At 35.7% G+C, this 13,563-nt stretch overlaps 3 protein-coding genes across 9 annotated transcripts in view; all 3 read right to left on the reverse strand.

Annotated features, from left to right (window-relative positions):
- Positions 1-505, reverse strand: part of dip2a (disco-interacting protein 2 homolog A) — a 122,289-nt gene extending 121,784 nt beyond the window's left edge. Inside the window, exon 1 of one of the 5 annotated variants that reach the window (XM_065293139.2) lies at positions 43-491. In XM_065293139.2, coding sequence (XP_065149211.1) covers positions 43-160 — 118 coding nt within the window. In that variant the 5' untranslated portion in view covers positions 161-491. Of the gene's footprint in view, positions 1-42 lie in introns of all 5 variants that reach the window. The other 4 variants (XM_065293140.2, XM_065293141.2, XM_065293142.2 and 1 more) reach the window with 4 other exon arrangements.
- Positions 506-2,987: 2,482 nt separating this feature from the next.
- cflarb (CASP8 and FADD-like apoptosis regulator b) lies at positions 2,988-7,055 on the reverse strand. 2 transcript variants are annotated; one of them, XM_065293146.2, is made up of 10 exons: positions 6,838-7,055; positions 6,261-6,538; positions 6,069-6,174; positions 5,758-5,893; positions 5,445-5,506; positions 5,299-5,359; positions 4,808-4,836; positions 4,650-4,722; positions 3,372-3,888; positions 2,988-3,244 (listed from the first exon to the last, which is right to left on the reverse strand). In XM_065293146.2, exons 2-10 carry the CDS (start codon positions 6,536-6,538, stop codon positions 3,118-3,120), a joined length of 1,389 nt encoding a protein of 462 aa, XP_065149218.1. In that variant the 5' UTR covers positions 6,838-7,055; the 3' UTR covers positions 2,988-3,117. The 2 variants fall into 2 exon arrangements, with proteins under 2 accessions (XP_065149218.1, XP_065149217.1); XM_065293145.2 differs by having other exon boundaries at positions 4,650-4,725; positions 6,838-7,052.
- A 5,058-nt stretch (positions 7,056-12,113) lies between these two features.
- ndufb3 (NADH:ubiquinone oxidoreductase subunit B3) lies at positions 12,114-13,448 on the reverse strand. 2 transcript variants are annotated; one of them, XM_065293151.1, is made up of 3 exons: positions 13,325-13,448; positions 12,567-12,708; positions 12,114-12,425 (listed from the first exon to the last, which is right to left on the reverse strand). In XM_065293151.1, the coding sequence occupies exons 2-3, from the start codon at positions 12,698-12,700 to the stop codon at positions 12,275-12,277; spliced, it is 285 nt and encodes a 94-aa protein (XP_065149223.1). In that variant the 5' UTR covers positions 12,701-12,708; positions 13,325-13,448; the 3' UTR covers positions 12,114-12,274. The 2 variants fall into 2 exon arrangements, with proteins under 2 accessions (XP_065149223.1, XP_065149222.1); XM_065293150.1 differs by having other exon boundaries at positions 12,567-12,711; positions 13,325-13,406.
- Between the last annotated feature and the right edge of the window lie 115 nt (positions 13,449-13,563).

The raw sequence follows: 13,563 nt of genomic DNA on the forward strand, positions 1-13,563 counted from the left end.
CGGGTGTGTGGCAGCACTGCAGGCGGAAAATCCGCGACTCACCCTCAGACAGTTCCAGCTCGAGCTCCGCCAGCTTCTCGCGCACCTCCGCCGGGAGAGTGCGCGTCACCGCCGCCGAAGCCATCAGTAATCCGGAGGAACCGCGTTCGGCCATAATCATCCAGCGGTCTCAGAGACGCAGACGATCTCCTGATCTCAGATCTGCGGCTGGACACGGCGGGTGGATCGCGTGCAGATGTGATCGTGTTTGGGGCGGTTTCATTCACCTTCACAGATCGAGCGATCCGCTCACCGGCGAGCAGATGATCACATGTAAAATCCGCTCTCAGCTTCACGACGGATTTAACGATGACTTGCCGTGCATGACTTAAGATTTTCGTTTCAATTCTCCTTAAACTCGGGCAACTCTCTTCAGCGCGCCGCCAGCGCCATTGCAGTACAGGAGCGCGCGCGCACCACTCGCAGCTCCAGCGCGTGAATGATTCCTGTCTCACCTACACAGCACACAGAGACACACACACACGCCGTTGGCGACCCACTAGTTACAAGATTTACAAACGACAGACTTTTAACTGAATTTCACTTTTAACTAAAATATCAAACAGTTTATAACAAACTATCATAGCAATATAAACATCTAAAACAGAATAACTATACATTTACAATTTGAAGAAATTTCATACAGTACTATAAAAATATTTTAATTGTTTAAAAGTGTTTATAGAGATGCAGTTGATGTGCAGAATAAAGCAGAGACACAGACAACAATTAAACTGTCTGCATGTGTTTCGTTCAGGACAAATCATCTTGTGCAGAACTTGCTTTCAATTACTTCCAAAAAAAATAAATTTACCAATAAATATCGAGCAATTATGAGTCATGGACATTTATTCATACAGACACTGTGGTTAGTGATTTATTATCAAAAAGACAACACTGCCAACATGTGGACAAATCGGGTAACATCATTCAAACATCATTAGCCAATTCCACGTGCGTATTTTACTGTAGTTGTCACAGCATATATTACTGAGTTTATAGTTTACTTAAAGTTAAACCAGTTTTTCCTACTTTATATATTGGTGATACTGATTTTAAGACTGTAACTTACTAGCAAATATATAAGATATGTCATAAAAACCTGCTATCCTTGTCAAATCAAAAGAACTTAAAACAAATTTTTGATGAAAATGAAATACTGCTAAATATTTTAGAACAATTTATATAAGATTTCCTATTCCCCAAAAGCAAAATAAACACAATTAAAAAATTTAAATGAAATATATTCTTCTAATAAATTCCTATATCAAAAATTTTACATTGAAACTGTCCCTTGTAATAGGCATTCTGAAAACACTTTGCATATCTTTTTTATGTAATTTCTCAAAAATCTTTTGGAGATCAGTTCAGGCCTGCTTAATAGAAAAAGAGGTGGGGTTACAACATATTTTATATTGGATACCCAAAGTTGTGTTCAGTTTTACTTTCCTAATAACAGTGTAATATTGGCCAAATATTTCTTTCATAAATGTAGATTCTTTAAATCCCTTCCACTAGCTATTGTATTCAGAAACGATTTAAAAGTATTAGTTTTTAAAGCCAAAATAAGAGACCGAAATGTTATGGAGCTACTTGATCTTTTGATAACGTGATCTATTGTGATATTGCCCTCAATGTTTATTTTTCTAATTATGTTAATTTAGATTCTATTTATTTATTTAAGAATTTTATTTTAGATTCTTTTATTTATTTGTGATTGTTTTTTTTGTTACACTGTGATGAGCCTTTAATTTCAATGTCTTCATGTATATTTGCCTTTGTTGTAATTAAAGTTTTGTATTTAATAAAAAAGACAATTCATTTATTTATAAATAAATAATTGTTTACTGACTTGGGTTTAAAACAAATGCTGACTATAGATCATTTAGGAGATGTGTAACAACATAAAGTGCAACTTTGAATGAGATTCATTTCACATATAGTTCATTTTAAAAGAACCAAACCCAGTTCACTTAAAGTGAACCAGAAAAGGAACTAGCCGAATGTGACATCAGTCCTTTTGGTGTTCACAATATGGACACTTTTATGGCAAAACAAAGGGCACTGATGTATTTTAAGATATGTCAGTGCAAGTTGTTTTCAGTTTGGACAGCTCTTACATTTATTTTAGTCTAGGACTAGTCTAATCCCTTTCCGGGAAACCGCCCCATAATGATAGAGAGTCAAGCAGACATCTATAATGTAATGACATCTGTCAGACTCTAGATGACGTTATAATAAAGGATCTTTGTGTAGTGTATGTTTGATGAGCCTAAATTAAAACTTTTTTCTGAACCCTTGTGTTTATCTTTTAAAATAATGTTAGTGGCAGTTTCATTTTATATTTACAAAAACTTCTCCTATTCCATAGACTATATAAGCTTCACAGTCAACTTTCTGTGCCTCATTCAAACACTTATGACAACAAACTATCAAAAGATGAAAAGACCACCAAGACCACCAAGCGGATCTTGAATAACGCATTTAGAATGTCACAGGTGTGATGCTTTACCTTCACAAACGTGTGATGTGTTAGGAGTTTGGTGACAGATCGCAACATTTATTGAAGTCATGTACAATATTATATTGTATATTTTATGTTTTTTTTTTTTTTTTTGCATGTTTTTCAAACTTCAGATCTTGATACAAATTTAAATATTAATCAAAGATAACACAAGTAAACACAACATGCAGTTTTTAAATGAAGGTTTTTTATTTTGAAAACAAAATCCAAGCCCACATAACACACATAAAATCAGAAAGGGGTCAACACTTTTTCACATCACTGTATATCATATATATTATATATGCTAACAGTTTATATATTAAAGTACTTTTACTGATGTTGTTTAAACTCCTGTGTTACCACTGTTATCATGTTAAGTTATGTCTAATGAGTTTTGAATAGTTTTTGTTTTAACTGTAAATAAAATATATATATATATATATAAAAAAAACATTTATTGCAAAATGATGTAAAATGCAATAATTGATACAATCAATACAAACATCATTATCATAGTAATGAATTATTTTAAATGTTAAAAATAAGTTCAGATGTAATAAGTGTGTTTAGGATCATGTCAAATAAACATTCTTCCTTAGTGTGTGTCTTAGATTTAAAAAGTATGATCCTGGATATTTGCTGTTGTGTTCATATACTTCACGATTTACTGTTGTGTGTACATCTACCAGATGAGTCCCCCTGTTATGGAAAAAGAAAACAATTTGTTAACCTCAACAACTCCAGTATAAACTTCATTCCTGTGAAATATATCTGGATATAGTTTGATATACTACATGAGAGGTTTGGATAAATTCAGAAGACAAACCTTTTCTGGCCCTCATCTAAAGCCGATCTCAGAGCCTGCAGGTACACCGAGCGATGATTCGGCTTCTCCAGCTGCTGTCCTTGAGTCCAGCAGTGACTCCAGAAGATGTCTGCATCCGCCGGTACACTTTTTTCTCTACAGCAGACCACAGGAGCGTCCGTTTCCAGCTCTCCAACCTCCTGATCTCCACACCCCATATATCCCACACACCTCTGAGGCTCAGAGACATCATAGCTCTGGATAAAGAAGAGTTTAGGCTTGCCCACCAGGCCGGGACAGGAGTCTGCGGTGAACAGATGCCTGACCGTCTCCAGGCTCAGCCCGACACCGTGGGAGTCAGTGGCCAGCAGATCCGAAGAGCGACTTCGGCTGATGATACAGCAGATGAAAGCACATGATCTGTAGTGATCTCGCCTATGGGCGGCGTCCATGAGAGTGGTTAACAGATCTCTCACGCTCAGCAGCTTGTGTTTGATCACATGGAAATGTAAGTTCCTAAAGGTTTTCTCCAGCTGGTCTGTATGGAATATAATGCATTGATGATGAAGGGCCTAAACTTTTATTACTGTATGTCATTTTGGATTGAAGCAGATGGCAAAGGCAATAATGCAACAAATTTTTTTTAAGAATAGGAACAGTTTAGATATAATATTTTGCTGTTGAATTAACCAGTAAAATAAAAAATAAAAAAACATTTACAGTAGATCACTGTGTTGTGTTTAGGTGATTAAACCAAATGTATTTACTACATGTTTCACAATATTCTTAACTTATTCTCCCATTTAAAACCTAATTTAAAATGTGTAACATGATACTAAAGTGGTTAAAACCAACACAGTCTCACACCCATGGCGTCAATATTTGACGACACTTGACCATGCGTCAATATGTTGACGCGGAGGGTATACCTTTCGCGTCACTTTTTGACGAACTGGGGACTTCAATACTATTAGGTACGCGAAATTAAACAGTTGTCAACTGACATTGGGGTTAGGGATAGGTTTGGGTAGGGATGTCATTATGTAAATCTAACCCTAAACCGACGCGAAAATGGTAGAAAATGGTAAGAAAATAGGAAAGAGAATTTCGCGTACCTGATAGTATTGAAGTCCCCAGTTCGTCAAAAAGTGACGCGAAAGGTATACCCTCCGCGTCAACATATTGACGCATGGTCAAGTGTCGTCAAATATTGACGCCATGGGGTGAGACTGGGTTGTTAAAACACGGCAGCTTTTAAAATCATTAGATGAATACAAAAGTGTAATGAAGATTTCTCACCTCCTTCTGTGCCAACACAGTCTATAATGAAACACAATCCTCGAGGATCACTCTGCATATTGTAGACTTCAATCTGCTGATGAATATCCACACTTTACATTAACACACATCACAGACAAAACAAACCTAAACTCACAGAACGTTTCTATAGTTATTACCTGATTATAGGCACGAGGTGTCCTCTTATCTAAACAAGAAAGAAATAATTTTGTTTTAACATAAGACAAGAAGAATTACTGTAAATAAAAGAATGGTCAGCTTTGGAAATTAATTGAAAAGTGAATTTAATTACAGGACATGCGGTACTGCATCGGTTTGAACACATCTGTCTAAATGTACATTCGTGATCTAAAGGCCATATCCTATTAATATAGGCTTGATATTTCTCCTAAAATCAAAAGGTGACTAGGGTAGAGTGAGGCACAACCTAACGCTTTTTGAATTTGGCTCTATCATTACAAAAATATTTAAGTTAGATTTCAATCTTTAATTTTTAATTTTAATCATCTCTGCTATAGATGAACACTTATAGTTTGTTTGTGACAGGAGTGCAAATGTGACAACTTACCCCATAGGTGGGGTTCATTGTAACAAACAGAGGGTTTGCTGAAACCCCTGCTAGAACCCCCTTGTAATTCAGTGTACTCACCACAGAGTTTGGGAAGTTGCCTAACGTTGTGTGTAGCAGGTGAGATAGAACTCAGGTTTGGCTATGGATGACAAAAGCGCAAGAATGTTAATGTGAAATATGACCTTTTTATATTAAAGATAAACCAACTTAGTTAAATCTCTCACCGATGCTGTTTTGCAAAGTTGCAGTCTGGCTGCTGGGAAAGTTCCTTGTTTTGTGATTGGTTCTGTAAAAGCCATTGTAGGGTACTCAATGAAACTTCAATGTGCTCAATGTTTCATTCATAAAAAATTCCTATGAGCTCATTTCCTACTAATCATGACGCAATAGAAACTACTGCTAGTTTAAAAAGAGACCCTATACATTCTACCACTTCCCAGTTCTCATTAAAGAGGAACTGCAACTTGAAGGACTGTGAATGAGAGATCATGTGATGACATCTGCAATAAATAAATGTGATGTGTTTATTACTCTCACCTTTCTGTTGGTAGCGTCTGATCTTTTTGGCCAGATCAGCTCTGTGGATGGATGTCAAGCAGTGTTCAATCATATCTGTCTTCTCACTGGAGAGCTGCTCAACCTTCTCCAACTCTACTACAATGTCTAAAAAACTCTGCAAATGAGAAATATTACACATTTATATTTACAGTCCAAATCAAAAAAAGTTAAGTGAAAAGAAAAGTTGTTGCTTTTTAGTTTATTATTAAAAACCAAATACCAAACCATAAAACAACTGCAAACAAATGCAAGTTTTGCACTGAACTGATGTGACTTTAAGTGATTGTTACCTGGACGTTTTCCAGTTTATGTTTGGGTAAAATATCTCTCAGTAAAAATGTCAATGATTTCAGGTCATTTGTGTCCATATCTTCACTAACATCAGCCATCAGAACTCTAACAGAAAAAGACAGAGAGTCAATCCTCCACATGTTAAGAGATAATACAGTACGGTACAGTTTAAATAGTGTAGGGTGGATTACCTGTAGTCTGATACAGACCGGCCGTTCAATAACATTCCCTCAACAGTGCCCTTGTTAGTGCTCAGCACATTTCGTAGCAGATCATAGCGTTTAATTCTCAGTATGAGCTCAGTGAGAATCTGGTTTGTCATTTGACACAACACAGACTGTACTGCTCTGGGATCAGCAGAGAATGTTTCTGTATCCAGAGCTCCACACAGATAAAACAATCGCTTACATTCATCTGTAGTGAGTTCATCTGTGATCAGACGGATGTTGTGACAGAGCTGACCGGACATCTGATAATAATACAATACATCTTCATCAGACATACAGTCATAACTCATTTCAATAAGAGTCATTATCATTTCTGTCAAAACGAAACTTATTTATTAAGTTTCAAACCTGAAATGAACAGTAGGCTAAATGAAAATACATGCAGGACGAACTGAATAAATCTTGTTGTAAAAATAAGACAAATATGAGAATTTCTAACGCTGCGGTTATTAAGTTTTGATACCACGACGAAGTGTTTATATCATTAACATCTTAAATTATTGTTTAATATTCTGTGTAAATAAAGTTAATAAGATCTTACCTTGACTTTACAGCGCTGTTCTTGTTCTGACTGAAGAGAGAAATGTGATGCGCAGCATGTACGGAATTTCGTGATGACGTAAGAAAAGAGGAAATGACACGCGGAACTTTACCTTTATTCACACACTCACAGCGGTAAAAGTACTCTGACGATTTAAGCAAGTATAAAAACCACAGGCATCGAAACCATTAAATGTAGGTGGGACTAGACCCACACAGTTTGTAAGACCAATGGACCCACTCACATTTAATCTAATTTAGCGCACTTCCGTGTAAAACGTACATTTCGCAATGGAGGATTTTCACTCTACTGCAAAATCCAGTTAAGTGAGCTGGTTTAAGCTGGTCTCCCAGGTGGGTTTGAATGACTGGATTGCGCATGACGTCACACTTGTGAAGCCACCGCGCCGCCATGTTGGTATACCCAAACGTTCTATTAAATCAATGGACGTTATCAGATTTTAATGATAAAACATCACTTTACTCGTCTTCGTTTTTATATGTGAAGTTACCATGTACATTATTACAACACAAAAGTCCAAAGCATGTAAATAGTTATTTACTGAAAGTTGTACAATTTGCGTTTTAAACAGTTATTATACATTCATCTTTATTACAGTATCAGATCAGCAGACAGACCGCAGCATATTTAGTATTAATGACAATAAACGTGCTCATTCTGAAATCTAAATAAATAATCATGCTTTGTACCGTATGTGCATGCAATAATTTGCTAGTTTTGTAATTATGTTATATAAACTTACATGTTACCTAAACTTATTTAGAGAAATAACGCTGACCGCTGCCTGACCGTCACAGTGTAGCTGAATGTCAAACAAAACTTTATTTATACCCGTGTCATTAACAAATGCAACAGACACACTCACCTTAACGGTTTTTTATAAATCCATTATCCTGCCCGATTAAAATATAAACATTGCAAATAACACCAGAATTAACAAATAATTAACGTACACATATCCTAAAAATTAACCTTTTGTAACTGATACGCTGTAAAGGGGGTAAATTTTAATCATGATTTTGAATGGAAGTCAATGGCGCTCTCTGCCGGTTGGGTATACCAAGATGGCGGCTCGAACTCTGCGCTGGCTTCACCTCACTCGGTTACGTCAAGCGTTCTATGCGCAATCCAGTCATTTATATAGATCAGTGGTTTTACCTGGTATTGCTGGTGTAGCAACCTGGTCTAGCAGTGTTTTGGTCACTTTTCAAGCTGGTCAAGCTGTGTTTTGGTCACTTTTAAGCTGGATTTAGCAGGTCAGGCTGGGGGGACCAGCTACTGTCACCTTAAACGGCTAAAATCAGCATTTTCAGCACTATGTGTAACATACGTAGGTTCAAGCTAAAACCTGTCTGCAGTGTAAAAAAATATTTGGGTTGGGAATGCCCTGGCCTAATAAATTAAACTCAGTTAAGCATTTCAGCTACAACCTTTACTTCCACGCTGCTGCTTTCTCAAATCCATTCCACTTGGCCCATTTAGAGTCCATATAAATTAAACTCCATTTCGTGTTTTCTCTACTTTTGCATGTCATCCTTCTCCCCTGTAGTGTATATTGGTTCTCAAACTGGGGGCCCAGTTTAATGAAATTTTATAAAATACATAAATTTATCATAAATTCTGTATAACACCTCATAAAATAAGGCTACTAACCAACAGCACTACATTGTATAATTTAATATGTTTTGTTTAATTAAAATAGTAAGTTTTGGAATATTTTTTGTAATAGAACAGGAAGCAATCGCAGGAAATATTCAAAGGTTTATTTATACTTAGTACAAACACACAGAACGGGAATAAAACACAAAGTCCAGATGGTGGTAATGGTAACGAATACACATTAATACACATTTAAGATGACCATAAATTAACCATAAATCAATTGCCTAGTCATTGATATAAAGCTTTTTTATTGCATATTATACCACGGGTCTGTTGAATTCTGTATTCTGATTGGCTGAAAAATTTTCCTTTGGTATGCATTAATTTCTGATTCACATCTAACTTGTCAAATGTCTTCAAAATAGGCACCAGAGCAATGTTTGTTGTAACTGTCGTATATGAGGAATAATTGACTCCGGTCCTTTGAATTATTTGAAAATAATGCACACCTGTGGTGTAACGGCACTCCGCATAGCGCTGTGCCGCATTGCACCTTCGGGGTGCATTATTTTCTTATAATTCAATGGCCCGTCGTCAATTATTCCTTACTAAAAGAAGTCTAATAATAATACTTATAAATGTATTTGTTGTACATACGGATACATTTTATACTTTATACATTTTATACAAACTTTTATATTTTGGCTAGGAAAAATATATTTTTTGCTGTATGGGTTGTAAAAATTATTATTTTTTGTTGGCCCTAAATTACATTTTGAAATATATGTTAATATATGAATGTTAAAACTAAATATGAAGAGTTTGGTTCCAAAATGAAATAAACGCCATTTTTGAAAAAACTGAGTTACAAAATCGGTATTATATCAGGTCAGTATTTAAGAGTAAATTCTTAATTTTACGCAAAATCCAATATCCGCCATGTTATTCTGTCATCTTTTCTCCCTTTTTTCCCAAAAAGCAATAAACGCCACTCCCCCTTTTTTACAGAATGCAATAAATCCGCTCCACAAATTACAGCGCACCATTCCACACAATGTAAACAAACAATGCCGGCGCGTTGAGTACACAGAGTCCTAGTTTTCCTCATCTACTTTGTACTTTGTGATCAACAAACAAAGAAACAAAAACGAAATAATACTTTAATAGCATTGATAAACCTGTGGTGGTTTTCTGTGACGGGAAAGAAACGTAAGCCATCAACATCTAATAATTTACGCGAGAGGAACTCGAGAGACGATCGCTTGTTCTCCCGACAGCATCTAGCTTCACTTGTGCTAACACATTGACCCCAGATGATCTTATGAAAAACTTCCCATAATTTTGCTCAAAGTCAACGAGAATCACAGCTGATCTCTGTGAAAAATGTTAAGCGACGACGTCAAGTATAACCGCGCAGCTATGACAGTGTTCCTAATATGACAAAGTTTTGATTAATGCCATTAATGTTTATTTTTTTAATCATTGTGTACAACTGTTCATCTAAATTAATATAAAATGGCAAAAATGAATGCACATTTATACATTGATTGAATAGATTTACTGAATTTTGAAAAAAAACTTGGATTTATTGCATTCTGTGGAAAAAATAGTTCGTTTTTATAATAAATCTTTAAAAATCAAGTTTTGAATTTTTTATGTTTTTATAACCTAAAGATGCTATGTGAAAGTTTGTAACAGAAAATAGTGGTTTTCATGTTGTGACTTTCTTGGTATAGAAAACACGTTTTTACCGAAATTTGTCAAAATGGATTTATTGCCTTTTGGAACCAAAATCTTCATATATTTTCACAATCAAAAATCTATTTAATAAAGTTTTACTTTCTACAAAATGTTTTTAGCATATATTTAAAACATATTTTTGGCCCAAGAAATGTATTTCATATTGTCGGTTAAACATGTTTTATTGAATCGATAAGAAATACCCAATAAATTAATCTGTGTTATGGTCTATAAAACCTCATGTTGATTTACTGCATCCTACTGCTGATCAACTGAGATAAACCTGTAAAATTAACATTTACTATTCAGCTGTGGATCGCAAGGATCCCAACTGTCCACATTTAATCACAGGATATAGCCTATATATAGATATTCAGTTGTCGTGTATAATATATTACTGTACTAACATTATTTACATTGAGCTACAGCAAAATGTTTTCATATGTCTAGTTTACCTTTATGGGGAGTTCACCGCATGAAAACAAATTACGATCATGAATGTCAACTTTTGCAATGTAGTTTTAGGATTTTAATATAGCAAGGAATGTACATGAGAATGACTCGACAGATCAGGGACTTACACCTGGATCCTGTTTATACATTTCAGTTTGGCCTTCAGCAGAAACTAACCAAACTCTCTGTGGTCACCACTTACTGACTGTGGATAACAAACTCCCTGACAAACAGACAGCAGCTGGTGATGGGGCTGGGAAACATCACAGACCTAACACCTGACTCCCTGACTGTAAAGAAGGCCAATGCAAATGTTGCATTTTGTTTACCAAGAAAGATCAACTTGAACCATGAACTCCCTCCTCAGTTTTACTCTGTTCACTTCAGTAATTCTCGGTTCTGCTTGCAGACCAAATTGGACACAAGACTACAACAGACAGTCCAGATTGATGAGGAGTTCATTTGTGCTCACTTGCTCACCCTTCAGAATTTGTACTCCTGATTTATCAATAAACCCGTAATTGCAATGGTCTGTTTCTCTCATATGACTTACACTGCAGTGCTGGAGTCATATGGATGATTTCAAAATCCACAAACATTTGGAGGAAGTGTTTTGTAATCTATTAAACTAGGTTATATTGTTCCCTAGATATAATTCCCAAGACAGCACAGTCTGTACTACAGACATTTTTTTTTTTTGCCTGTTTTAGACAAAAATGGGACAACGTTCCTATTCCTAAACATTGGTCCTACTCCAACTGTTCCTTATATGTACATTTAAATTTTCTGGCCCCTTATTGCTACCTGTCCCAACTTTTTTGGAATGTGTAGCTCTCATGAAATCCGAAATGAGCCAATATTTTGCATGACATTTCAAAATGTCTCACTTTCAACATTTGATATGTTATTTATATTCTATTGTAAATAAAATATAAGTTTATAAGATTTGTAAATTATTCCTTTTTTACTCACAATTTCTACAGTGTCCCAACTTTTTCTGATTTGGGCTCGTAGTTTTGTACCAACATTACAGTCATACTTTTAACACCTTTGAACTTCTCCTGGTCACACTATGATTTTTTTTGTGGACTAAGTGAGTCTGATTTGTGTATATATTTTCAAAGATATTGATCAAAACTGTCAATTAAAACAACACTATAATCAGCCAATTATAAATCATATTTCATAGACTCCAGTGCTTGTAGTTCAGTTGGTAGAGCATTGCACTAGCAGCACAAAAGGTTGTGGGTTCAATCCCAAGGGAACACATAAATAGCATATATGTAAAAGAGTAGCTAAAACATTTAATTGGTTTGCAAAGGAAATAAAGTCAATTAAAGACCAGCAAAATACAATATCATTCTGATTTAGCCTTTAACTTTAGCCTGTAAGAAATAATGAATCCTTCAGGGTATTTTTGATAAGACATCGTGTCAACAGAAACAACTAAAAACCCAGGGTAATTTATTCATATTTATTCTAAAGATTGGTCATGGGAAATGTAAGGATGAATGAACACATGGGCTAAAGTCTTTGCAAGAAAGACAACAGGCTTAACCTGTATGAAACCGAGAGTCCGGTGGTTGGTGGCTCATGATATGAGCTTTAACTTCTCTTTGTGTTAGTGATCAGACTTCTTTGGAGGGAAGAATGTGTACTCCACTGCCAGTGCTATAGCAAATGCTGCAAATCCCGTCTTAAACCCACGCATGAGAACATCCCGGAAGGTAACTGGGATGCCAAAGCTGCCTGTATATCTCCATGCCTCATTCCTGCAAAACAGAAACATTGTTTTACATTACTCTCATGGTGATGATCTATGATTTAAGATACAGGGTATAACTACACTAAGGGCTTTGGTCATTTTTTAACATGTCTAAACTCAACCTAACCATAATCAAATATTTCATTACCGAGCCCAGGGGTCCCTGAGTCCTCGTCGAGCGAGCCTTTGCTGAGTCACTTCCAGTGGTGTACCTTCCCATTTCCATGCTTTGAAATCCGGCATGGATAATTTTCCATGTCCATGTCCATGATCTCCACCCATAATTGCTGCTGCTGAACACATCACACAATTAACAAAAGCAAACACATAGCAGCAACACTAAATGCTTCAAGCGCTGCAGCCAAGTGCTGATGATATCAACTAGTTTTCTAGTTGTACTAAAAGTTCAGAGACAAAAACTTCAATGCAATGTGCACTAATGCAACATACTGACTAATAAATCCTTTTAATACGGAGTTAATACTTTAAACAATGCCAGACAGGTGTTAGTTAAGTGACACGAGCATAACGTGACTGCGTGTAAAGACTGCAGTACTTCACAACAACACTGAGCTAAAGACGATATGATGTGTCAAAGGGTTTAGCAGTTTATCGATCAATATTAAGGTGCAGTTCACTTGTTTATTTTCTTACATTTTCTTAAGCTTTGTTAAATAGTACCTAGCTACAAACAGAGAGAAAGCAGAAGCACAGTCAAGTCCAGTTAAGTTAATGACAGCTAACTGTAAACATTCATCGCTGAAGGCGTTCAACCCGCGAATAAATCCCTTCTTAAGATAAAACAGCCTGCTAAGTTATATTGTGTAATATTTCTTCGTCTTTGACGTTTTATGTCGGTTGGCAATTGTGTAATATTTTGTTAGCATGTTACAGCAGCACACATACCTCTTCAAAGCAAAGTGACCTCCAACACAAACACGAACCGATGCCGGAAGTTTTTTTTACTTCCTGTAAAGAACGGCACACTGTATAGAAACAAATACTAATTAATAATAAATATAAACAAGCTGTCGTTTCAACAAACTAATTTTAAAATACTAAAATGTTATTACAATGATAGGTTAATATATTTTTTAAATACGGAATAATTTTTAACCTTCACGGACTTTTCTTTTGAAATGTTC

This window comes from Paramisgurnus dabryanus, chromosome 15 (assembly GCF_030506205.2).
Source record: "Paramisgurnus dabryanus chromosome 15, PD_genome_1.1, whole genome shotgun sequence".
Lineage (NCBI taxonomy): Eukaryota > Metazoa > Chordata > Actinopteri > Cypriniformes > Cobitidae > Paramisgurnus > Paramisgurnus dabryanus.